Source organism: Hipposideros armiger, unplaced genomic scaffold, assembly GCF_001890085.2.
Source record: "Hipposideros armiger isolate ML-2016 unplaced genomic scaffold, ASM189008v1 scaffold_65, whole genome shotgun sequence".
Classification (NCBI taxonomy): Eukaryota; Metazoa; Chordata; class Mammalia; order Chiroptera; family Hipposideridae; genus Hipposideros; species Hipposideros armiger.
In genome coordinates this window covers 1,628,956-1,655,868 of record NW_017731415.1, presented here as the reverse complement: position 1 = coordinate 1,655,868, position 26,913 = coordinate 1,628,956, and the positions used below count along the sequence as shown (strand labels likewise).

At 40.8% G+C, this 26,913-nt stretch overlaps 1 protein-coding gene across 15 annotated transcripts in view; it reads right to left on the bottom strand.

Annotated features, from left to right (window-relative positions):
• SAMD12 (sterile alpha motif domain containing 12) overlaps nucleotides 1-26,913 on the bottom strand; it is a 389,349-nt gene that overhangs the window by 203,355 nt on the left and 159,081 nt on the right. For 12 of the 15 annotated variants that reach the window (XM_019642108.1, XM_019642111.1, XM_019642113.1 and 9 more), the window contains one exon: nucleotides 21,030-21,159. In XM_019642108.1, the coding sequence (XP_019497653.1) occupies nucleotides 21,030-21,159 (130 nt within the window). Of the gene's footprint in view, nucleotides 1-21,024; nucleotides 21,160-26,913 lie in introns of all 15 variants that reach the window. The other 3 variants (XM_019642102.1, XM_019642105.1, XM_019642115.1) reach the window with 2 other exon arrangements.

The window sequence follows — 26,913 nt, the reverse complement described above, 5'->3', positions numbered from 1 at the left end:
TTTTTTCAGGGCATGTAACTCAAACCTTGGCAAAGGATAGTCAATGGTACTACACCTTTAGTTAGTATATCTCTAACATGCTCTAGGGAGTCCGCTGAAATAAAAAAAGAAAAAAAGCCTTTAAACTTGAGCAGAATCAAGTAACAAAGACTTGGTTTCATCTAAAATAACATTTAGCTTGTTGAGCTGAATGTTGCAGTTGCCAAAATTCCAGATGGAAGAAACTGTCCTGTGTGAAAACTAAACCATGTAGTGGGGTACAGTTTCACTCATTTGGGCTTGATTAGCCTGATCAGTCCCACTCATGATTATCAGCACAAGGGAATTACAGGGGAATCTTTAAACCCCATTCTACCACGTTTACCTCTTCCAGGCTTGCTTTCCCCCAACATCTCTACCCACCTCTCTTATGTCACCCCTCCAAGGCTTAACATCTCTACTTATTTGACAAGGCATATATGAATATTATTTGTGATTATATAATACAAAATCTGATTTTGATGATTCAATTCACTTTGTGAATTTTGATTTTTCAGTGTTCTCCGATTACCAGAAGTTTTTTCACTTGAACAATTGTGGAAACACATGTAGCAGACAAAAGTTTCTAAATATCACCCTTTTTGACATTTTTGAAAATGGAGCTAACCAGAATTAGGTTAACAAAGAGGTGTTGTGAACATACATGTCTTTGCTAAAGAAGTTCCGATTTCTGAGGAGTGACAGTGAACGCCTTTATAAAAAGGAGCTCAGCTTCGTCCTCCAGGCTTGTGACTCCATCCTGCCAGTGCTCTCCATCCAGCGACTGCTCAGTGAGTGTTTATCGGGTAAATTAACGAGTATTAATTGAAAGGTAATTGAACAATTAGTAGGTAACAGATGATTTGTAAATTAGCAATTTATAATAAACGACAAATTATTTAGTGAACGAGTAAATAATTAAACTTCAATAGAGACAATCAAATATTCAGTAAGTAAACACATTACTGGAATAAAAAAAGGAAGATTCCCCCTAAAAATTAAATGTCTCAAAACCACAGAATATTTGCAACCGGAAGAAATGTAATTATTTTCAAACACTGTAAGCTATAAATGGGTACTGAAACAAAATTAGATAAATTAGCGAGCAGTGTAAATCACTGTGCCATTTTGCATAATAACCTATTATTAACAAAGATTTCTTTAATATTCAACTGCTAAACGCCCAATTTAGAAGCTCACTGTTAAAATATCCTTGAGAGGTTTCCCCATTCAAACCCCACTGTTTTGCAGATGAGAAATTTGAGCCCCATTTCGGAGGTAGGACCTGCCCAACTTTACTTGGCTAGCAGAGCTGGCCTCCCTTCCAGCTGGTTCTTTTTTCTTTTCTTCTAACCCTTCTGCCTGCCATGAACTCAATCCACCGTTTTTTTTCAGTGCCGTCTGGGTGTCATTTTTATTCACTAGGCCAATTTTTGTGAATTAAGAGGTAGTGGGTCCCAAATAAATGAGAGTCCATTTGCAACTCTTATCCTTTCAAACTATGAAGTTTCAAAGGTAGGCACTCTGCTATCGATCACCTTCTGAACCTGACCTGGTTTCACCCTTGGTGAGCAGGCAACAATCATTTCTATTGATGCTGCTTCCAAGAAGCAGAGTAGACCTGTTTGTAGATTCGATTTATTTCCTAGCCTTTCTTTTTAAGCGTACTAAGAAAAATCCAACCTAAATGAGTGCAGTCAAAGGTGATAAACAGGGAGGATAGAGATGACAAAAACTTCGCAAAGAAAACCAGCCAGCTTCTTAAATAAAATGCACACAAAATGACAAGGATAATTTTTCCAACCAGGAAAAATTTGCCACTATAGCATCCAATATATGATCAAAGAGAAACATCAGTAAAATATATGTTTTTCCATGCTTCTGGTCCATCTGTCCCTGACATTTGGATAATTATCTCAAAAAAGCGTTTCAGTATAATTCTCCTTTCCTTTCTATTTCTAGTTAGAGGGAACAATATCTTTTGGAGAAGAAATAGTTCCAGTGTTAAATGATCTTGAACAACCATGCTTGGGATATATACATTATTCTAGAGTTCTGAATCAGCGAAGACAATCTTCTCCTTGGCTTCAAAACTTTTCTCCTATCGCTTGCGTGTTCTACAGCATAGAATAGAACCGGATGTTCTATAACAGCCAAATATGACCGCGCTGAGGATTTAATTAACACGAGCAAACTGATGTACGGAGTAGGGAACGCAGAGAGCTTGGCCTTGGACTGGAGCAAAAAAATGGAGGCTGAGGTGCCAGAGGAACTGTGTACTGCCATCTGCTGGCTCTGCGGGCTGGATCAATTTTCTTAGCTTTTCTGAGCATTGGATTTCTCATCTAAAAAGAGATTCAAACTACTATTACATCAGCGGGGTTCTGGTGTTAATGTGTGCGCGATGCCACTTTATAAATTTCAAATGTGGTGCAAATATCAGTGGGAAACTTATTATGAGAAATAAAATCTATAAGATTCTGGTGACATCCTCAGAATCATTAACTGAACACGATCAGGAAATTGTTCAGAGAAACTAAGTGATCTCCCTTTTACATTCTACAATGGCTTGCTTGCTTGCTTATTTATTTATTTATTTATTTATTTATTTATTTATTTATTTATTTATTTATTTATTTATTTATTTATTTATTTATTTTTGTATGTACCTAGCTATAATTGCATTCGTTACTCTGTAATGCTCTACATTTGTTGGGTGAGAGGCTCATCTTTGACTTGAACTTAGTGCGAGCATATTTTGCAAAAACAGGTAACTATATCTTTTCCCCCTTTTCTATGGGCTCAACCCAATCACCACCGTGAATTTACTATGAAATGGCAGATTTGGGGTTAAGATCCTCCCAGAAGGGCTACAGTAGTCCTATCTTTCTCCCCTCTAGATACGTCTCACCCTCCTCTGAAAGATTGATCAACAAGGACACGGTAACAACATCTGACCTTTGGAAACTGCTCACAGTATGTTCCCTGCCTGGAAAGAATTCTAATGTCCTGTCTGGTGTTACCTGTGGCGTGCCAACCACTGGGGAAAGATGCTGAAAATTTAATGAATTTAAGAAAAGCTGTGCATGCTTCTCTTTTGGAGGAACCTTGGGGAAAGGGAAGCTGACAGAAAGAAAACATTTAAAAAAATTACATTGCCCCCAAGGGTGGCATCTATAGAGGACAATGGCAGGGATTTGAGGATGTATTCTTTTCTGGTGCCCATTTACCTACAGGGTTGTTTCCACTACTGTCGCTGGACACCTCCAGGGCAAAGGTGAAGGAATCGGATCAATACCAGAGGTACAAATGCCAGAGAAAAAAAATTATGACTGTTACAACTGAGGGTCATGGGCCTGAAGACAAAGAGGCCTGGGTGATGTTTTGGGCATGTCCGTGTGTGTGGTAGAGTATGAGGTAGAAGAATTCAGAATGCAAATAAGAATATAGGATGCAAAGGGAGGGTGGGATGTTGAATGGAGAAGCTAATAGGACCATATATATAATTTATCTGGAAAGTGGAAATATATACAACATTCAGAGAATAACTACTAACAGCCAAAGACGACATGTGCATCAACAACTAACACAGAAATGCATCTGCCATATATTTTTAAGGTACAAGGACATTCTTATAGATAAGTGGGTGCACAGACAATACTCTGAAAGGGTGCACATCAAAATGTTCATGCCAGTGATTATTTCTGGATATTGGAATTAGAGAGGACGCTTACATGCTTCTCTTTTGGGTGTATGTATGTTTTCTAATGTTTCTACATTGACTATATGAAAAGAAAAAAAATACATGTTTTTAAAAACTATGACTTCTAAATTTCTTCTATAACCGTCACTGAGAAGGGCAGAGGGTGGACAAGGTTAGACTAGAGGTCAGGAAACTATAGCTTGTTTCTATAAATAAAGTTTTATTGGAACACAGCAACCTCATTCATTTCCACGCCCCACAGGCAGAGTTCAGTAATTGTGACAAAAACCATATGGCCTGCAAAGCCAAATGGTCCTATCTGGCCCTTTTACACAAAAAAGTTGCCAACTCCTGGGTTAGGAAGATCCCTGTTATCGGATGATCCATTGCATCTTACTAGCTGTGTGAGCTGCTGGAAGCCAGCTTTCCCATATATATAAAGAGAAGGATAACATATCTTAGTGTTGTTAATGCATAAAAAGTGCTTAACACTGCACCTCGTACATTAGGAAACGCTCAAAACCCTTCTCCTACGTATTACCATCTTCCTCTTTTATACAAGATACATCATTCCATGATGATGTGAAACCTAATGAAATTGCCATTTCTGTGGGTCGCAATTGCTCAACATTAGCCATTGTATCCTTCAGCCACTCACTGTTCTCATTTCCTCTGTGTAAATTATAATCTCTGAGATAGGGTCCATGTCATTAAGGTAGTTTGGGGTTAGCTAATTTGCCATGCAGGGCTGGGAATAATCCAGACATTTGGATGTCTCAAACAATAACGCTATATTCGTATTGCGCTCTGTGACTTGTGAAACACAGGCAAATGAGCACTAAATGCCCCCACCTGTGGTGTGACAGATTCTCTGCTTCTGCTCTGCTGCCGTAAACAGAAGCTTTTCAGGTCAATGATCGTCTTCCCACCCTCCAAAACAACACCTGTCTCTTGAGTTTCAGCGGGCCCAGCAAGCTCCCCAACACAGCAGCAATCACTCTTGGCCCTGAGCGGAGAGCCAGACACAGCCTACCAAAACATTCCTGGGAAGGCCTCCCTGAAGGGACTCCGGGTCCTGCAACATTTCAAGGGCGTGTCATTCACGTCCACTTACAGATGGCATTTTGGAACTGACTATAGTTCCTGGAAGAGGAGTCCTTTAAAAAAGTAAAACATGGCTTCTTCAAGAATGAGATGGGAAGATGGATGTGAACATCAGGGTAACAGAATTATAAGACGCTGCAGAAAGGGGAGTACAGGATAAGCTCATGAAAAGGAGGCACACCAGGAAGCTGAGGACTAATCAAAGTATTCTTAGCAACAAAAATGAAGAAAGGCTTTAAGTTCAGTGCTAAACGTATCAAACTCCATTTAATCCAGTCAGCACTTATGAAATGCCTATGTTATGCAAGGCCCTGGGTTCACACAGCTAAAAGAGATAGTAAGGTAAGTCAGATGCTATTTCCACCCTAGAGCGGTTTCTGGGCTGGCGGAAGGAAGATAAACATGTAAGCAAATAATGTTAATATAATGTGATAACTCTTTAAAACATGAATAATAGCTGTCACTCCTTCATTCCAAAAAAATGTACAGAGAACATAGAATGGGAAAATTAATTCTGCTTAGAAAGGCCCCGGGAGAATAGGGAAGAAAGAAATAATTTGAGTTAGGCCCTGAAAACTACCAAACATTCAGTAGGTGGATACTGGCATGAGAATGAGAACGATCTACTGCAGCGTCAGGAAAGGATAGGGAGCTGAGGTCTGATTTGGGCTTTATCCAGTCGGACTGAAGATCTTTTGGAAGCAGGAAGTGACCTGGCCAAGTCTGATTTAAAAAGACAAAAGAATAGGTGCTTTTCTGGAGAGTCACGAAGCAGGATCATAGGCGATTGCTCAGGTGAGAGACTGACCACTGAGGCCAGAGGAGGACAGTACGAATAGCGAGGAGGGGACGTACACAGGACACAGCATGTTTTCCAACGGGAATGCCAAAGTGGAGGCAAGCAGTCTGAAGACCCAGGAGAAAGGGAAAAACAGATGAGCAATATTCTGGCGTGGGAGGAAGGTTGGTCAGGAAGGCAGAAGAACACGGGTTACGGGATTCTCCTTGGGAGAGGTATATGTCTGCAGAGACATAAAGGGAGCAGGGAAGGAGGTAAATGCAAATAATATTGCAGGGGGGATGCTAAGGAAATTCGTCACGATTAATCTTTACTCCCTGAATAATGAAAACGGGAAAGGGATGAGGGCTTTGTGGAAAGGGAGTTAGATATGAAACCATGTTTGGAGATCCGGGAAGGGAACAAGCTAGATATAGACAAAAGCATTATCTTTGGAATATAAAAACAAAAAAGAAGTGAATACTCAAAATAACAGATTGGTGGTTTTGAGAGAGAAAGGTGGAAGAAGGGAGGGCAACATGGGTAATGAGGCTCAATTGCATGGTAACAGATAGACACTAGACTTTTGGTGGTGAGCACAATGCAGTACATACAAGATGCTGTTTTATAAGGTTGCACACCTGAAACTTATATCATGTTAAAAACCAATGTTACTTTAATAAAAAATAAATATTAAAAAAATATATACTACAAAAAATAATAATAATAATAATAAGGAATTGCCCACTAGCTTCAGGATCTACTTGGGCCAACAACTCAAACATTGGTGATCTCTCTCATCTGCACATTTATTTGATTTTTTTCCCAAGAGTGCTTTGAACTTGTCATTTCACTCATCACTAAAGATGCTATGTCATTAACGAGTGTTGAATGACACTCAAGAGAGGACAGTCTCATTTCCTTAGCCTGACACTCAAAGCCTTCTCTAATGCAGTTCTCCATCCCCTCTTCTGATCTATCTCCACCTCCATCACTGTCCCCTCCTCAAGATGTAGAAACACAAATGCTTTCGGGCTAGGCAGGTAACATAAGCATGAGAAAAGGCAGGGTGTGAGGCAATAGGGAGTGGTGAGGTCCATGGCTCAAAGGGGGTTATATTTTCTTTTAAAATTCTTTGAAGGCCAAACACAATACATGAACACAACTTGATATTTTAGGAACTTTTTCTTCTAAAATTTTACAGAAGAAATTCGGCCTCCTCCAAGCAGACTTCCTAATCATAGATATGAGCTCATAGATATGATTCATAGATAGAAGCTCCTTCTCAAATCTCGGGTACTTACCCCCCATGTTTATTATCTGCCTCACTCACATCTGCTCATCAAATGTTACCTTTGATCATACAGAGGTCAAAATATGACCTTTGGATTCAGGCAGCCTGGGTTAAAATCCTGACTTTGCCACTTTTAGGCTGGTATGACATAAGACAAAATACCTACATTTTCTAAGTTTCATTTTCCTCATTTGAAAAATGGTAATAATAATAATAATAATAATAATATCTTATGGGGTTATTGTGAAGATAAAATTAAATAATGTATGTAAAATACTTACTGGAGCACCTAGCATGTAAATCCTCAACACATATTTAAAAAATATATATGGTTTTCCCTAACATGATGATAATTTCCTTAAGGGCAACAAGCAGATCTTCTGAATTCTTTATACTCTAAGTTGCTAGAGAAATATCTTATAAGTAGTTGCTGCTAGTATATGTTTGGGAGATATTTATTTGCAATAATTACTACTACTCAAAAATGCAATAGGCAAAGCAAAATTTTGGTGGGCTGGGAAAACTGAAACTGATTGAAAGGCTTTGGGACCTTAATTAGAGAACTGAGATACTCTTAAACAATGAAAACAAAAACTACATACACATATATGCAAATATATACACACATATCTGTATATTCACACACGTATATATTTAAATAATTCTTTAAAATTTGCAAAGCGATTTCTACGCTCTTTTTTGCTTCTTATAAACTTTATCATGGAGTCCATACAAGTACAGATCAATAACAACAATAACTAATACCAACTTTCTAAGTTCCATATGATCATAATTATATTTTAGAGAAAGGGAACATGAGGCCCATAGAGGTCAAACAGACCTGGCCAAGGTCACACACAGTGAAAAAAGAGTGGAGGGGACCCCTCACAGACTTTTCTAGACCAGGCTTTCTCTCAACTTTCATAGCTATCCAGGATATGAAGATTGGCGAGAGCAATTAAACACTTAGGAGCCAAGTTACCCTAAAGTGAATGTGGGAATTGAAAAAAATACATATCTAATGAGACTGAAAGAGGAACAGGAGGGTCCAAACACAATGGCCTAAAATGACACTGGCCGAGAACTCTTTAGGACAGCCATATTTCATTCAAAACAGTAGCACAGAATCTTAATATAATCAACCACACAAGTGTGGGCTTCACTTTCCTCCACTGATAACTCTGGCATCACGCTCATCACCATGAACGATGCCATCTGAAGGAACAAGGTCACTGGGTCACTTAGCAGACTGCCTCTAAAAGGGTGTCATTTCCCACCCCCCAGTAGCGTGTGGTGCCGCTTGGGGCTCTCTAAGGATGGGGAATCTGACTTGACAGGAGGAGAGCCCATGGTATACTAGTTTTCAAACAGGAATTGGGAGCCAAGCCAAGGGGAGGGGATCTCCAATTTTGCAATCTGTCTTCAGGGCTTTCCAAAACACACAAAACAAAATAGACATATTAGTAATGAGCAAAGTCGCCAGTAAAAAAGGAATCCAATGGATGCAGAAGCTAAAAAGCAAAGGGGGACTTATCAAAAGAGATTGTGTTTAATTGGCTTGATGTCAATGATAGGTTAAAACACTTGAGTGTTCCAAGCAAGCAGCAAAGGAAGTTAGACTTATGGTCATATTTGATTTAGAAGCACGCGACATTCTCAAAGGGGACTAGATAGGTAAAATAAAGACGAGGAAAAGGAGAAAAAGCTAGGCCTGGTTGAAAATAAGGAAGAAGGAGTTGAGTGTGTGGCCATAACACCTTCATTCTGCTTCTGAAATTTTGAGTAGAAACACACACTCACTAAAAGGGTATCTTGCCCATTTCAGACCCCCGCTCTGATTACTTTGGAGTCAGCCTGCCATACTTATTCCTAAGAATGGTCTCCTGTTCTCCCATAGCAATGTGACCTAGCTTTTAACATTTTCTAGTCATCTGAGAAGTTGTGTGCCCTTCCTTGCCCAACTCAGGTTAGCTCTAGGCTTCTGCTTATTTATATGAAGATAAGGACTTGGGAAGAGGTCCCCTCCAGTGTGACATCATGGAATCAATGGCGCCCAGCGTGTCTATCTCGCTGCAGTTAGCACAGCGGCCCATAGTGGTACTCACTAAAGGCTTATCAATTCACTAAACATAGATCCATAATGATAAGGGACATGGACTGAGCTTTTACAATGTGCCAGGCACTGACTGTCCTAAGTACTTTCCAGGTTTTGACACTTTTCATGCCGTGACAAGCCTTGAGAGGGTAGGTCCTGCTCAGGTTAAGTGCTCGGAAACTGGACTCACCCTGAGTCACCCACTGAACCGTGAACCTCACGTCTTCATCTCTAACAGCTTGCAGGATTGAGAGCTACTCATTTGCTAACAGGCACCGTTCTAGGCACTTGACAAGTATTCTCTCTCCATGTCCACACAGTTCTCACACACAGGAAGCCTCCAAGGGACAAGAAGCGTGACTAAAGATGTCAGGACGGCTCCATAATTATTGCTCTTATAAGAATATTCCTTTTGGCTGGCGTTGATCTGCTCAGGTCTTTGAAGCCTTTGGCTCGGGCTCTGCTATCTGGGGCTGGCTGGGGAAAGGCAGCGGGGTGTCTGGTGAGGGAGATGCCTGTTCACTGGATAAGCATGCAGAAAGCTAGGGCTGGGCCCCAGCTCTCCATTTCTTGGCTGTGGAGCCATTCTCCTTCTGTCTTAGTTTCCCAAACTACAAAACCTATAGAAGTGGTAAGGGGAGGGGAAGATCAGCCGAAAGAAAGCTGAATCATGTGGCCGTAGCAACCTTCCCACTATCATGATTATAATTCTACCATGGGCAGTCAGCAGAAGATGGAAGGGCTGCGAATGGGGGGTACATTGAAATCAGTTTTGTAGGTAAAAAAAACAACAAACAAGAATATTCCTTGTGTTTTAGTTCTCTGATCTATGAAACAACAAAGAGCTCATTTGGTGACAACTTCCATTCTATCCTGTCAAATATCATCACTAATAATAAATAAATAATTTACTTAGACCAGTGGGTCTCAACCTTCCTAATGCCGCGACCCTTTACTACAGTTCCTCATGTTGTGGTGACCCCCAACCATAAAATTATTTTTGTTGCTACTCTGTAACTGTAATTTTGCTACTGTTATGAATCGTAATGTAAATATCTGATATTCAGGATGTATTTTCGTTGTTACAAATTGAACATAATTAAAGCACAGTGATTAATCACAAAAATAATATGTAATTATATATTGTGAAATATTTATTTCTAATTACAAATAAATGAAATTTTGTCTTGAAGCATGGAGACGGATAGAGGAGCAGTGTCTTGGTTCCTAAGACCATCAAAAATATGTGTTTTCCGATGGTCCTAGCAAACCCCTGTGAAAGGGTCATTCTACCCCCAAAGGGGTCGTGACCCACAGGTTGAGAACCGCTGATTTAGACTATTAATAAATGGCCCCTTAGAGCAGCAGTTTCCTTATGCTATCTACAAAGTGGTGTTGTTTTGGGATGAAAGTGAGAGAAATAAAAATAATGTATGTTTTCCTTAAAGTGAAATTTATTCCATTTTAAATCATGAGATGTGTGTGTGTGTTGTGTGTGTGTGTGTGTGTTAATATGCCTTTGGTTTATAAAATGGTGGTAACTAGTTTTTAATTAAAAAAATATTAATGTGGGCCAGCCGAGTGGCTTGTTGGTTAAGAGTTGGCTTGGGAGTGCAAGCTCTGAGCAGCGGGGCCCCAGTTCAGATCCCACATCAGGGCCAGTGACACTGCGCCCTCTACAGCTAAGATGGTGAAGAACAGCTCGACCTGGAGCTGGGCTGCTGTTAGTTGCCAGCCATGGCGTAGGCTGCAGTGGGCTGCCATGAGCTGCCGTGAGCGGCCATCCAGAGGCTGGTGACTGATCTGCCTCAGCCGCAAAGAGCACAACGATAACACCAACATGGGCCAGTGAAGCGACGTCCTCCACAACTAGACTGAAGAACAAAAGGACAGCAACTTGTCTGTTCCCCTTCCCCGATTCCCCAACGCTGTCCCCTCCCGCAATTCCCTAATAAAATCTTTCAAAATATATATATTAATGTGTAAAGTACAAAGGTGGCAACTAGACACCATTTCAAAAATATTTTCTGAAATTTAACTCATCTATGAAATCCAAACTCTTGGATGCATTGTTGTAGGCTCAGATAAGCAGAATTTCAATAAGACAAGAAAGCTGTTTGTCAGTGGTAATCTTCCAACAACTGGTAAAACTATGCCTTTCTTTACAAAAATGTTCGGTATCTTCATGTCATTCTTGCAGTAAAAAATACATAAAGTGAATTTTCAAACCCAATCTCTTTCTATCTATCTATCTATCTATCTATCTATCTATCTATCTATCTATCTATCTATCTATCTATCTAATCTATCTAATGGATAGATGCATATAAAAACCTCATTTATCTAATTATCATCTTAATCTAAGTGCAATTGTCTGAACCCTCATCATACATCCAGTATGAAAAGATGTAAATGACATATACACTTTTTTCTTTTAAAAACAGTATGCCATTTTAGAAAATGTGGAAAGCACACAAGTTTTTAAAAAAACTTTATTGGGATATAACTTGCATACAATACATTTTACACATTTTTAAGAGCCAAGTAGATAACTTTTGACAAAGATATAAAGCATTTCCTTCAAGACAGAAATTCCCTTGCTCCTCTATACAGCCAATCTCTCTTCTACCCCCCATTCCAATCAATCACTCATCTGACTGTCACTATGGCTAAGTTTGTCTGTTGCAGAGTTTCATATGATTGGAATCACACAATAAGTACCCTTTTGTTTCTAACTTCTTTCACTCACTACAATGTGAAATTCATTCATGGTGTCAGATGCATCAGGAGTTGGGTTCCTTTTTATTGCTGAGCAGTGTTTTTTGTGTGAATATACCATGATTTGTTTATCCATTCTGGTCTTGACCTAAGCATTGTTTGGAATTGTTGTCTGCTCTGACTAAAGCTCCTTTGGATATTAGCAGGCTGGCATTTTTGTGAGCATATGTTTCCAATTCTCTTGGGTAAATACCGCTGAGTAGAATTCCTGGAACATTTAAATAAGTATGTAATGAACTATATAAGAAAAGTACAGTATTTAAATGAGGTGGCACCATCTTATACTCACAGCAACAATGTATGAGAGCTCCAGTTGCTACACAAGTGTTAGCAACACTTGGTATTGCCACTCATTTGAACGTTAGCAGCCATTTTACTGGGTGGAAAATGGTATCTCACTGTGGTTTTATTTGCATTTTCCTGATGACAATACTGCTAAGTATATTTTCATGTTTTATTGGCCATGTTTTAATCTTCTGTGTGAAGTGTCTAAATCTTCTGTCTGTTATAATTGGGTTGGTGTCTGTTATAGCTTAGCAAGTCTTCAGGGTTACATGTCCTACAAGTGCCTTACTCTCCAGATCTCAGGGTCATGATTTGCCTTGTGGCATCAATTCTCTGGTGGGTCCTGCCGCCCCCCCCCCCGCAAAAAAAAACACCATAGATTTTCAGTTTGTCCAGCTTTTTGTTGTCATAAAGATCTGAGTGATGACATTCAAACTCTTTACCTATCAGAGCTGTAACCAGAGGCCTCTGGATCTAGTGAGATGATCATATGACTTTCTTCATTTATTCTATTAATGTGGTGAATCACATTGATTGATTTTCAGAAACTGAATCAACCCTGCACTCCGTGCACACATGCTCATGATGTAATATCCTTTTCTTCTATTGCTAGATTCAATTTGTATTTTGTGAAGGTTTTTAGGTTTATGCTCATGAAAGATATTGGTCTGACCCATACCATTCTTGTTATATTTTTGTTAGGATTTGGTAGCACGGTTATTCTGATCTCATAAAACAAGTTTGAAAGTGCTCCTTTTTTCCTCTATTTTTAAAATAATTTATATAAGTTTGGTTACTAATTCTTGTCTGTTTGAATTCACTGCAAAAGTCTTTTGTGCTTGGAATTTTCCTTGTGGGGAGTTTTGATTAATAATTTATTAAGAGATACGTGGCTATTTAGATTTTCTAGCTTTCTTAAGTCACTTTTGTTAAGTTATGGTTCTTAAGTCATTTGTCCATTTTATCTAAGTTGTTAAGTATATTGACATAAAATATTTTCATATTATCTTTTAATGTATGTAGAAAAGTGATAGCTCCACTCTCTTTTCTGATATTGTCTCTTTTATTCCTTTTCAGTCTAACTAGACATTTATTAATTTTGTTGATCTTTTAAAAAAAGCAACTTACCTTGGTTAATTTTCTGTATGGCTTATATATTTTCTGCCTCACTGACTTCAGCTCTTCAAGAGTAGTATGGTTTTCTTTTCTAACTGCTTAAGGTGAAAATTTCATTCACTGATTTAAAATATTCTTTCTTATCTAATATAGGCATTTAATGCTATACTTTTTCTCTAGGTTCTACTTGTGTAGCTAGACCACACAAATGTTTGAAATATTACATTTCTATTATTATTCAGCTCAAAATATTTTGTGATTTTCTTTACTCATGTGGTTACTTGGATGTGTGTTAAGTTTCTAAACATTTGGGATCTTCTTGATATCTTGTTAATGATTTCTAATTTAATTCAATTGTGGCCAGAGAATATACCCTGTAAGACTTCAGTTTTCTTAAATTTATTGATTTATTTATGCTCTTGCATATAGTAAATCATGGTGACTAATTCTCATAAACTTGAAAAGAGTATGCATTCTAAAGTTGATGGCTGTAGTCTTCTGCCCAGCAAGTGGAAGTGGCAACATACATTTTTAAAAGTAAATGAATGAACTACAATTTAACAAATAAATGCATAGAAATGGACTGGTCAAAGGGCTAGAATGGAGCTATTCGAGTTAAAGGAGGTAGCCTATGTAGCTAGATTGAAGATGAGAGGATGACTGTAACAGGAAGCAAATATCTAGAGCAGCGGTTCTCAACCTTCCTAATGCCGCGACCCCTTAATACAGTTCCTCATGTTGTGGTGACCCCCAACCATAAAATTATTTTCGTTGCTACTCTATAACTGTAATTTTGCTACTGTTAAGAATCATAATGTAAATATCTTTTTGTTTTCTGATGGTCTTAGGCGACCCCTGTGAAAGGGTCGTTTGACCCCCAAAGGGGTCACGACCCACAGGTTGAGAACTGCTGGAATGAGGGTATGGTTTCTGAAACAAGAGAAAGGAAAAGATAGATTGGATACATGGTAAAAAAAATTTAGGGACATCCCATCAGATAGTCTACAACTTCTCAGTGCAACAGAAGATAGACATCTACTAGAGATGAAGAAGGAATGTGAAAGGAGGTGTTTTGGGGTATCCAATCAACAAACAGTCCACTGGGATGAAGAAAAGGGTGGGAGGATGGCACCGCGGCTCCACTGAGGTCTGGCAGCAAGGATCTGTCCTGGGGGCAGTCACCAAGGACTTTCTTCAGCGAAGGTTTCTAACCTGGGAACCTAAGCGGGACCTAGGAGTGGGTTTCAGTTAAACTGCTGCAGAACTTTGTAATAATTAAACTTTTCAACTATCAACATACTACGACAAGTCCTACCCCAGGGCCAATCCTGAGAGCTATAAGATGGGTTACTCCATGCAGATGAGGAGGAGCAAGAAAGGCTTTCTGTAGGAAGTGGTATCTGCACTAACGCCTGAAGGCTGGTTGAAGAATGCAGGTAAATGGGTGAGTTTGAGGATGGTAGAAAAGAACATGGCATTTGAGAGCCCTGTGCTGCGGCATAGAGCAGGATGGAGTCAGGAAAACCAAACACTGTAACCCCCACCACCGCCACCCAAAATCTTAGTACAGAAAAACAGTTTGCTGTTAAAAATGAGGAAATGTCGTCCCTGGAGGTGTTGCAGCAAAAGCTGGCTGTCCATCAGGCAGGAATGTTGGAGGGGACACATGGGGAGACATTTAGTTGAGCTGGTGGCAAGACACTGATTCCCCACTCTTCCTTTTCCCTGTGGAAGATCTTCCCCAAGTCACGCTCCCGGTCTCTCTCCTGCCCTCTGTTTGGTGCCTCTGGAAACAGGAAGTGGGCTTGCTCAGCCCATCTCATCTTCCGTCCTCTCTTGTGACCTGCGTGCCTGATGTAATCTGCTTTCTGCCATGCGGTAAAAGGGCCAGTGCCCAGTTATGCCAGGGATCAGAAAGCCTAATTTAGAGGGAACATATTCTTAGCACATCAATTCATCTGAAAACCTAAATGACATTCTCCCAAAAAGCTTTATCGGGAATGAAGCTGATATTCTGATCTCCATTTCATACTTCTCGTTGACAGGGGTGCTTTTCACCCACCCTATAAACCCGGGATGACACCCTAAATGCCTTTCTAACATTGAGAAGTCGATCATCCTGAATCATCAAGAAAACCACATTCAGCACCCTTGGTTAAGGAATGCTGAGGGGTATAGAAGTGATGTTTGTAAGCTGTCCACCAAAAGGGGTGACCAACAGAGAATAAATGCTGTTACTGAAAAATTAACTCATGGGAAACTGAGGCACTGAGGATAGCAGAAGTTTCGTATGCAGATACAAAACGCTGCTTGAGGTTCAATACAAAAAAAAAGAAGAAGAAATATAGAGCAGTTCATACAAAAGAGAAATATAACAAAATACAAAGATATGGAAAAGTAGAACATAATATCCAGAGGGAAAACCAATAAAGACAAGAAAATGTGCAGAGGCGGCACAGTGGTCGTTCAATATACCCACACTTTATTTGGCTCACCTGGATTCTATTAAGTGGTATTCTCACAGGTACATCACATAAAGTAATTATTTCACTTCTTTTGACACTTGTTAACTACACGCCCCACTGGTCTCCATGGGTAACTCGAACCATAATAAAAGACAAGGTGACAATGGCAGAAGGGGTAGAACAGCTCAGAGAAGACAGCCCTGAAAGGAACAATGTTAGAAAATACACAGAGCCACAACCTGATGGTCAGGAAAAGAAAAACAGGCTCCCCCTGTTTTCAACAGCAGAGGCAGAGCTGCTACATTTCAGGTGCTACATTGCCACAGAGAATTTTGGACAGGGGACATATTGTGAACAAATGGGCAGTGGCATAAGCACAACAAAGACCAGAAGTATTCATCTCTTCTGTAGGAAACCACTGAGAAATAGGACAAATCAATACTGACCATTTGCAGCGGATACCGGTATGTATGGTAACTATTTATCCCTGCAGACATCTAGACCTCTAAAGGATTCCCGGGGCTGTTTCGTAAAGCAGGTGGCACAGACACCTTCTACATATTCACAATAGTTTTTAAAAAAATGTTTTGTATCCTGGAGCGGTTTGAGGCCTTCACCCCTGAAAATAAGCCTTTAAAGTTGGCTTATTAGAATGCTTTATTTTTTTATTTTTATTTTTTTGTTGTTGAACCGGCAGCCTTGTTAAGAGCGCACGATCTATCCCCTGAGACACCCTGGCGGCAGCTCAGCTCAAGGTGCCGAGTTCAGTTTTAGTTGCAGGCGGGTATAGCCCACCATTCAAACTGGCAGCCTTGTTGTTAGGAGCACGTGGTCTCACCAGCTGAGCCATCCTGCCACGTGCTGGCAGCCCAGCGGCAGCTCAGCTCCAGGTGCAGCGTCACTGGCCTATGTGGGAATCGAACCAGTGACCCTGTTGCTCAGAGCTTGCACTCTTGGGCAAGCTTTTAACCAACTGAGCCACTCAGCTGGCCCTAGAGCACTTTAAAGATGGAGGATTTGCTGCTGAAGGGGTGAGTTGACTTTGTCAACCTCCACAGGAAGAAACCAAGCACAGCCAGGGGCTGAAATGCCTCCAACCTGAAAAGATTCTTAACTGTGCACAAAAGAGCATCTGGAAAGTTGGCTGCGAGCTTCCACCTGGCCCCAGGAGCGTCCTTCCTCATCAGCATGCTAAGCCTGGCCTCAGGAAGCTGGGGAAAGAAATCTTGCAAGCACAGGAAAATAGACAAATTTCTTCCCTTCAAGCCTAATCTGATGATTTAAACCTATCCAGCCCGATGCCGCTCAGGTGTTCTAACCATCTTATGCCTGTTTAAGAGCTCTTCTGCCGAGAGTTAATACTAACAGCTTCTCTTCTGATTAAACACATCGGCTGCACAATAGTAGGAACTTTCTGGACACGACGTCATCCCCAGAACTTCTAACAAGAAATTTGCATGCGGGTGGGTTCAGACATATCTAAGTTCCCTTAGACTTTGAAGACACTGGGGGGAAAGTTGGTTTAGGATTGAATGTCCTTCAAACAAAGGCCTCAGAAAATGTTAATACAGTGGAATTATTGGCTGCCACATAAATTAAAAAAAAAAATTAAACTACCGAGGTCAAAGGGCAGAGGTTTCAAACAAAGTTACAATCTTGATCCTCCTCCATACAAACATGAACACGTTTAAGATGTTATTTCACTCATTAATGAGGAAACAGAGATGATATTACAACCCCCTCCAAGGAGGATGCAAACAGCACACACATTTATAGATCAGGAAGAGTAAAATGAAGGTACAAATGGAAGGAAAACTCATCTTTTCCATAGTAGCTAGGGAAGTCAATCAAACCTCTATGGGACAGAATTCACATGTCTATGACAAGAGTTATTTTATATTTCTATCGGTTGTCTACAATGTACAGAACCGTAAGCCAGCTCTGTAAATAACCCAAGTAGCATGCTACTGATAATGCACAGTTTTCCATGGATGTCACAAGTTTTCCCAGCACAGATCTCTGACTACCTTATTCACTGCTGTAGTCCCCAAACCTGGTCCAGGGTAGATGCTGCATAAATGCTTGCTAAATGGGTAAATGTCTAATAGGTATCAGGCATTCGACTAGGCCCTTCAATATTCCTAATCACACTGTAAGATGAATATTATTCTCATTTCACTGATGAGAAATGTGTGTGACATTGTGCAGCTATGATGTGTCAAAGGTTGAGGGTGGAGGAGCAGGGGGTAGGATTTGGCCCGGGTGGGTGATCAGAAAGCCTGTCTTTTTCTCTTTCCATTTAATCTATGTCTTTTTTATTTACCATCGCTGTACCATTTGCCTCTCAATTAAGGGATTGTTTATACGTTACACTGATATACCATGCCTCGTTGATGAGCATAATACTGGAGCACCTTGCTTTAAGAGAAATAAATGAACAGCAATATTCAGGAGAATCTAAGCATAAATAAGAGACATGCGAGCACCTTTATCGCAGCCTCGCAGACGAGCACCAGAGATTTACCAGCGCAGACATTGCTCACCTCCCACGTTTCATGAAAATAAAGATGGGTGAATTCAACACTGTTTATATGTGTTGTTTATTTTCATAGAAATCAGGACAGCACCTGGGGAAACAGCAGCAGCTAACACTCACTGTCTGCTTACTATGACCGTGCACTACCTGTCGCAGCAACCCTGTCAAGGCGGGAATTATCATCATTCCCCTTTAACAGCTGAAGCAAGCTGAAGTGCATTCCATAATCGTCACAACATCACACAGCTAAGTGGCAGCTCCGGGCTTTGACCTGACACTGGTCACCACAGCCTGGCCTCTCCCTAAGTCACCCTACCACCTGCATAGTCTGTTGAGATTTGCTCTGTCATCACGTATCGATATTTTCTAAACCTCTCTGCCCTGTTGATCAAAGCCTCCAAGGGTTCTAGGATTCCCAGGGCTTCTGGCATCACAGGGCTGGCAACGGCAGGCTGGTTTAGGGCTTGAATGCTATTTTCTGGCCACTTGGCTCTTGTGATGATTTGGTTACTTCACATTCGCTCCGGGGCCAGAGACCGGGGCAGGCGAGTGGTCTTCCGAGGCCTCAAAGAAGTGCATGTCAAACAGACGCGGACCAAATGTTAACCTGAAACCATTGTCTCTGTTCCCTAAGTCCCTTAATAATCCCCTGCTTTCTTTTCTTGCCAGAAAATGGGCTGCCCTTAGAATGAAGTAAGAGTATGTGTTTGGACACCTCCCCATGAGTCCTGACATAAGTAACAGTGCAATGCAGAAGGTGCCAATAAATGGCTGGCTTAGTGGTTTACTTATATTCATTTAATTTTCACAATGACTCCCTGAGACAGACACTATTATTATCTCTATTTTGGAGATGAGGATGTGATGCTAATTAACTTGCCCAGGATCCTAGCTAGGATCTTGCCCAAGGTCCCAATCAGGCTGTGATTTACCAATGGCCGGCGGTGCTCCATGGAGACCAAGAGTGCCACCCAACGCAATAAGACAGCTGTCTGAAGCCCCTAGCTCATGCACACACCCCCTTTCCTCACGTCACTTAACGGGGAGCCTTGGGAAGTGGTGCCATGTATTCCGTAAGCATTGACCCATGAGCTCTTCATTTCTGAGGAGCAAAATGCTCAGCCTCTTCAAAGTATTATAAACGCTTACCCTTCCCTCAAGGGTATCTCATAATTCTCAGCCCTAGTAAGAGAGAACATCACTTTCAAATAAGATCATGAAAAGGGCTTTGCCCTTACTATCACACAGGCATTGAGAAACATTAGGCAGACGAGGAGGGCTACCATCATCAGCCAGGTGGGTACTAACTGATCGATCACTTTTAGGGGAAGAATAACTGATCCTATATGGGACTGTTTTATATTCTTCAGAGAGGGACTAAGAAATAAATCTTAACACTTGGAATCTAAGCTACATTTCCACTCTGCCTTCAGGATGTTAGGGATTTCATCGAAACGGGTCATTATCTCTAGTTGGGGGGAGAGAGAAAGTACATTAAGGACCATTTTTATACTTGAGTTAGGAGGATTTCTCACTCTGTTAACTCAGCCCGAGTGACACTTGGGTGTGTTCCTTATATATTAAACATTATCAACTTGGTCCACAGGACGCTATGATAATCTAGCTTAGTGTTTTTTAAAACTCAGTGTTAGAAACCTTTTTTCCAAGTCAAGTTTTCTATATAATTCAAATATATACATAACAGACATAAAGGGAGCCACTTTGGATGACATACCCACCTCTACCCAAAACACCCCCCTTGTCCCTTTGCCAGCCTCGAGGGTACCCAGGGGCTCCACGGAACACACTTTGAGAACCACCCATCAAGTCCTGCCCTAGGGAGGTGGTATCAGCCCCAGGTCTCAAAGCTACAGGGCAAGAACTGACATGCAAAAATAAATACTTTCCGCTTCACATGCCCCTTTCTAAAGTAATAGGAGTGAATAGAACATAGGGAGGTTAGGGTTTCAGAAGAGAGAAGGCACGCGTTTGGAAAGAGGCTTGGCATCTAGAGTGCGGAACTGCTCAAGAGCGCGTCACCTTCCCACCAGAGCATTAGTTTTCTCTTAGAAAAAGAAGGGAAGAATCTTGACCAGAACCGGGACTTCGCCATTTTCTCCTGCACAGTTTGGTGCACAGATCCTATTCCTCCGTCCTATGTTTTATCACGGTGTTTGCCAAGGAGGGAGGTGGGAGGAATACTGCCACATAAAGCAGAGTCTCAGGGAGGTAGGGCAGGCGAGGTCTGGGCTCCCACGGGGGCCTGTCCACTCCCCCTTGTCCATTCCATTCTCCAATCGAGAGACTTGAGCCTAAGGGCTTTTCCAGTTCATTACACTGTCGTATTTTCTGCTTCCAAGTGCTTTTTGATCACCACATACAGTTCTCAAAGCCGCTTGATCTAAATTTGTGCTTTGAAGGTATTTATCTCAGGGCTAGTGAATATTATTATATTCACTTCAGAATTTTCCTATTTAGAAATATTTTCTACTTAGACCATCTACTTCCTGATCCTGTAACCAAGCTAATTTGAAAGATTCCCTCCCTTTCTTTTCTCTAGGACTGCTTTTATTTTCTCTAGAATCCCCCAACCCCTTACCCTGATTCCCACATCCTTTTTTTATATGGAACGCTCAAAATCCATGGTTCTCTAGAATAACATCTTATGCTGGTTCAAAGTACAATAGCATGGCTCTCATGGCTCTGGAAGTGATCACCCCTTTTAAAGCAAACTCATGCCAGAAAATTTCAGCAGGAAGATGCTGTCTCATGCGAGGGTATGGGAAAGGCCATGGGGATGGGGAGAGAGAGAGGGCCGAGAGAGGGAGGGAAATATTTTGGATACTGCATACTTTACCAGTTATGTCATGCTGTTTGAATGACTCACTGTAGATCTGATACTGATTCGGACAGTGTTTCTTCAACCACTTGCAGACATCCTGCTGAGTCCACAGAGCCACTGGTTTTGACAGCTTCACGGCAGCTGACTGTAAATAAAGAAGGAGTGTGTTAATTGTGTTAATGCCAGCCCCACGCCTAGGAAGGTGCTGCTGTTAGATGTCCCAGACTGTGGTAAAGGCTGGATTCCCCAGAGATCAATATCTTGCTCGGGTCCTCCTCACCTCAGCAGACCTTCATAGCCCTGAAAACCAAGGAAGAAAAACTCCAGGTGGAGAAGCCCATGAACATCAGACCTCCCCTCGAGTTGTCATCCCTTCTAGGAAAAAAATCTCCAGGAAGGAGCGTTTTCTGATGAATACTCTTAACAACAAGACAAGAGAGTTGCTAAGCAATTAAGTTTCAGGAGGAAAATAGCTGCCCTCCACATTGCTTTTCTCCGTATTCCAAGAAAGCGTCCATCCTTTGTCCTCTGATCTCTCTAGGGCCTAGTACAATACTGGTCCTGGCAGGAGCTAATAATTATTTTTTAAATGAATGTTATAGGATTTAGATACTGCATATTAAAAAGAGAAAGTTGGCCTGGGAGCTCTGGACTGAGGGCGGTCCTGTAAAGTCTAGGAAAATTAGTTATGCCTCAGTGGGGAAGCAAACAGTCAATTCTGCCAGCATGTGGGGAATGGTAATAAGATAATGGCGGTAGCTAGGCCTTATGAGGAAGCCAACTAGCCGAGACCCTTTAATGCACACTGCATCTTTCAAGGAGGTGTTTAGACAAAGCCAAACACAGAGGTACACGGACCCAGCTTTTGACAGATGGAGGGTTACAAACACATTCATTAGTTAACAACAAGCCACAGTCTTCTCCATGGATCCCAGGAACTTGGTGGGGGCTAGATGAAAACTTAGCTGTCTATAATTTTTATCATTCTGGATCAGTATTTGATAACAAAATAGGATGATAATGTTGATCGCTTTTTATAAGATGTTGGGTGGCACACAGACCTGGCCGTAAATATCAGTCACCTTTCTCACTAGGGATCATTGGCTTTCGCTTCTCTTTCAATCTTTCAGAGTAAGTCAAGGGGAGAACCTCAATTTTGTGAGTGTGATTTAACATCTTTCCCACACCTGCTGAAGTGTTTTTTGACGAAGAGAGGGGTCCCTTCCTCCTCAGATCCTTCAACGGAAGGCAGTACATTTCACATCTAATAACTGTTCTGGTTTACTTTTATTATATTTAAGGTTGCTTTTATTTTATGGCAAACAAATTATGGCAAAAGGAAATCTTATGTTTGGTAGTAATATCTAGTTTGCTTTTCAAACAAGCTTCAGTAGAAAAACATTAAGGAAACAATAGTACAGATAATAATAGTACAAACAATGGAAGTGACAGGCAAGTGAATCAAGTTTAGAAAACATAGTGCTCAGGTATTATTTTCATTAGTGTATTTCCAGTTGCATGATTCTTTGCGCCATCATTTCCAAGATAATCACAAACAATACTTATCACTTTTTACTTTGTGCTGTGGTGATTTTTTTCTTTCACTTATTGTGATAGACTGTATTTTCCACATATGATTATATATATGTACATATATACACAAACATATATCCATATACCTAGCTGCTTTTCGTGTACTGCCACTAGCATTCCTCCATTGAAATTTGGGGTTGATATTCCTGCTCCTTGAATTGTGGCAGGGTCTGAGATGGTCCTGACCAGTGGAGTCCAGCACCATTGATACTATCTATGTATGTGACTCCTGAGAGTAGGCCATAAAAATGATACAGTGTCTGCCTGGCTCACCCTCTCTGGCACTCAATTTTGGAACCCAGCTGCCATATTGTGAGGAAGCCCATACCACATGAAGAGACCATGTGTAGAAATTTTGGCCAAGCACCCAGCTAAGGACACAGCAGACAGCAGCCACCACCACCAGCCCTCAGACAAACACGGAAACAAGCTTCAGATGATTCCAGTTCCCAGTCTTTTGAGTGTCTCAGCTGAGGCTCCCAGACACCAGGATGCTGGCACAAGCCATCCCTGCTGAGCCCTGAGTGAATTCCTGACCCATCTAGTCCATGAGCATCATAAGCAGTTGTTTCTCACCATTAAGCTTGGGGTAATTTGTTTTGCAACCTAGTAACTAGAACACTAAGTTATATGCTCAGTGGGGATAGAAGTGTTATAACTGTGCTCTCCAGAGTGCCTTACATTTAATAGACGCTCTAATGGCCACAATGAATATGTGAATGAATTAATGAAAAGAAACCGTTCTCACCGAGTTTGGGTTCACAGGCCTGCTTGTTATTTAATCAGCAGTGAATTTCAAGCATAGCCCTGTCAGCCCTCCACCTACCTGTGTCGTGCTCATGTGGCTGCTAATCAAACTTGGCCTCTTCCTTTGACCCTACATCCCCGAGTCACAGGCTGCCAGCCATTGTCCCTCTGACCTCTGTGTGCAACCATAGCAACTGCTTTCATAATTTTGATGCAAGAGGTGAACCTTTGGCATGGATGATGCAAAGGAGTAAATGTTTTGATGTTCAGTTTTCCCCTTTTTGCCCGTCATCACCTCCTTTCCTTTGCATGATGAGGATGCTAGAATTTTGGCTCTTTTAGCTAGAAATGCACTTCCCACCCCGTTTTACAAGTCAGCACCTCTGATTCTGGCTCTGTCCTGCTCTAGAAATTTCCCTTCAGATTAGCTGAATGAGTTCATAGCTGACACATCATTACCCTGAAACTCCCTGCAAGCTCCCTGCAAGTAAAGCTAATCGCATTTTTTGGAAAACTCTTATAAACCAGTCACAGAACGCTATAAATTAGGAAGGGAATGGCAAGAGGATAAAGGTGCTTATACATCAATATTCTAAACTTCCTGGAGAGCCACTCTTTAGCTTGCTCATTTCCTAGGAAACAGGACCCTCAGCGGCAAGACAAGCCCAGTCACCAGGGGACATCAGGTGGAGATGAACTCAAATGCGCCAAGTCAGCTCAGGACACGTCCTCACAGCCCATCAAGTGCTCTTGTTATACATTTTCCTTTATCATAAATGAGTCTAACACTCCAGGAGTGGCTTTGTTTTTCCTTCAGAACACACTCTTGCTAAGCAGTCATTTGGTTATCACTTGCTTGGACAGCAATAAACCCAGGGCTTTAGGCACAGATTTTTAAGGGATATGCCTCCACGTAAACTGGTATGGCAAACAAAATGGGAGGGATGGAAATGCCTACCTTGAATACGCACTGTTGTCTCTCCATAATCAGATGGAGAGACATACTCATACAAGTCTTGGCTTTATTATGAAATTGTTATTAGTTTGCTTCTCATTAACTTAACAGCCATAATGACTCCAATTGCCCCAGTCTGCTGCTGTTTTCTGGGTCCTCCCTCAGAGCACACTTTCATTTGTTCTGCCTGAACTTCTGTGTAACACCTCAGGACACCTCTCTACTTCTCCTATTATCATGATGTCCCATCCCCAACAGCAACCAAGTTTTGGGGAGTGAATGTCCTAACCTGACTCCTTTAAAGAGCTTAACCTTTATTTCTATGTGCAATTTGAAACAAGCATTTGTTCAGCTCATGTCAATCCCACTGTCCCACTGGGTGGTGCAGAGTTGTCAAGTCTTAATATGCGTAGTTCCACAGTGTTATTTTAACTGCCCTCACCAGCAACACTCACACCTCTATTGATACCAACTCTAGCCGCTAATTGTCTCTGATATGCTATGTTTCCCCCCCACACACAGTAGGAGCCTCAACCAAAAAAATAATAGTTCATAAACCAAGAGATAATATTTCATATTTATTAAAAATAGTAGATAATAATAATAAAAAATCCTGTCCAAAGGCAAACATTAAGAAAACATTTGCCCCAGTTCTTTTTCTCCATGTTAAGTCTACCACAGCATTCTCTGGATTTACAACTCTGGAGACTGTTGCGGTTTGTTTTGCTGCCCTGAGAGAGGCCGGAGGCAGCTTGGTACTTCAACCCCTTTGCATTGTGACACCAAGCAGGACCCTGGGCATGTCCTTTCTGGATGGGTCCAGGTCTTCCTATACATAAGCTGAAAGCGCCTTGACTTTCCGTTTTATACGAAAACCTCACTTTATGCAAAAGACACCTTTTCGAGGGAACACTTTTTTGCAACTTATTTTTTTTGCAAATGATCCTATTTTATACAAAAATTGCAGCAATGCTTTAGAGTAATTTCTGATTTGTATTTAACTCAAGTTTTAAGTTCTTTAAACTTGAAGCTTCTCTGCTAATAAAAATAATGAAATGCATCAAAGAAGTTTGTTACTGAAAGAACATACACGAAACCTTTTTAAAGGTAAATTTTGTTTCGTAATCCAATTATCCCTTATCTGTGTTGCAACATAAATTCTCTTTTAATTTCCAGGGTTTGGATTTATAAGAGAACACTGCCATTTTAAGCTCCTGATGGCTGTACAAACCCTTAACTAGGTAACCGTACATGAGGCCCAGTGAGTTGTGAAAAAGTAGAGAAAGCCGATTGCTTCCATCTACTAGAAGGACAAAGTGAGCTTTATGGCCAAACATCATAAAGTGGTAAACACATTTGCAGTATTGCATTATAAGCAAGTGTTTGCAAGCTCTAAACATTGCCTCTTCCTTCTGTTACCAACATGCCATGCTGTTTCTTTAGTTTCCAGTCTATTTTATTGGCTTTCATTGTGTAATCTTTCTCAAGATTGAAGAAAGGGGACTGGAGGGAAATGGGGGAGGGACACACACACAAGTCTATTTTAGCATTTTTTTGATGCTCATTAATCCCAAAAAGGGCCTCTAAATACAAGAAAAGATGGGCTAATTCACATAATACTTGGCATTTGAATTGACTTTTAAGTACCAATAATGGCCTTATCTGTCACCTTAACTCTTTCATGGAAGAAGGTGTTTAGAAAAAGAATTGAAATAGTATCTCTTCTATTGTAGTCTTTTGCCAGGGTGCCTAATGAGAACCATGGGGCCATTTTGGGGTTTGGACCAAAATACCTTAGGCTGAATGAAGCTCTTAAATTTCATGTCTTAAAGAGAAGACAACTCTTTGCTAGAAAGTTTTCAGGTAAAAGTTGAATACATTGCCTCTTGGATGAATGTAAGATAGAGATATATAGTGTTATTTCAAAACTTCCCATCTCTAACCACTACTTTAATACCACCTTGATCATCTCATGCTTTCTAAAGTATGATGCTGAGCTCTTCTGAGCAGTGCTGCACCTCTAAGTAGCAGTAATGAGTAAGCAGCGTTTCCAAGGATACAGTGTAGCATTATTCATTTCTTCAACTGTTTTTTATATGGCATCTGTTTTAGACCTTATACTCTCTAGTCTCCTCCACAGGGCATTGTAGCTTGTTAATATTTCCTTCAAAGGCATTGCGCCCTATTATTGAAGCCTAAATCTTTATTATTACCAAGTCATATCATTGGCTCAAGCTGAACTTGGAGGAAATCTAAAACTTTGAGTCTTCTTCAAATGGACTTCTGTCAAACTGGGGCTCTCTTAATGCTGAAGGTAGATTTTTATGAACCTCAAATTTTATCGTATTTCCCCATGTATAAGATGTATCCTTTTTTGAAAAATTTGGGGTCTAAAAACTGGGTGTGTCTTATACAGTGGTTGTATGAGCGCAAAAACAAGCGCGAAAAAAGCGGGAAATGCCAGTAAAAAATCTACAACCACTGTATAAGATGCACCCAGTGTTTAGACGCCAAAATTTTCGAAAAAGGATGCGTCTTATACATGGGGGAATATGGTATTTTGCAGGTGTCAGCCCATCATCTGAAATCCTTTAATGAGTGTAT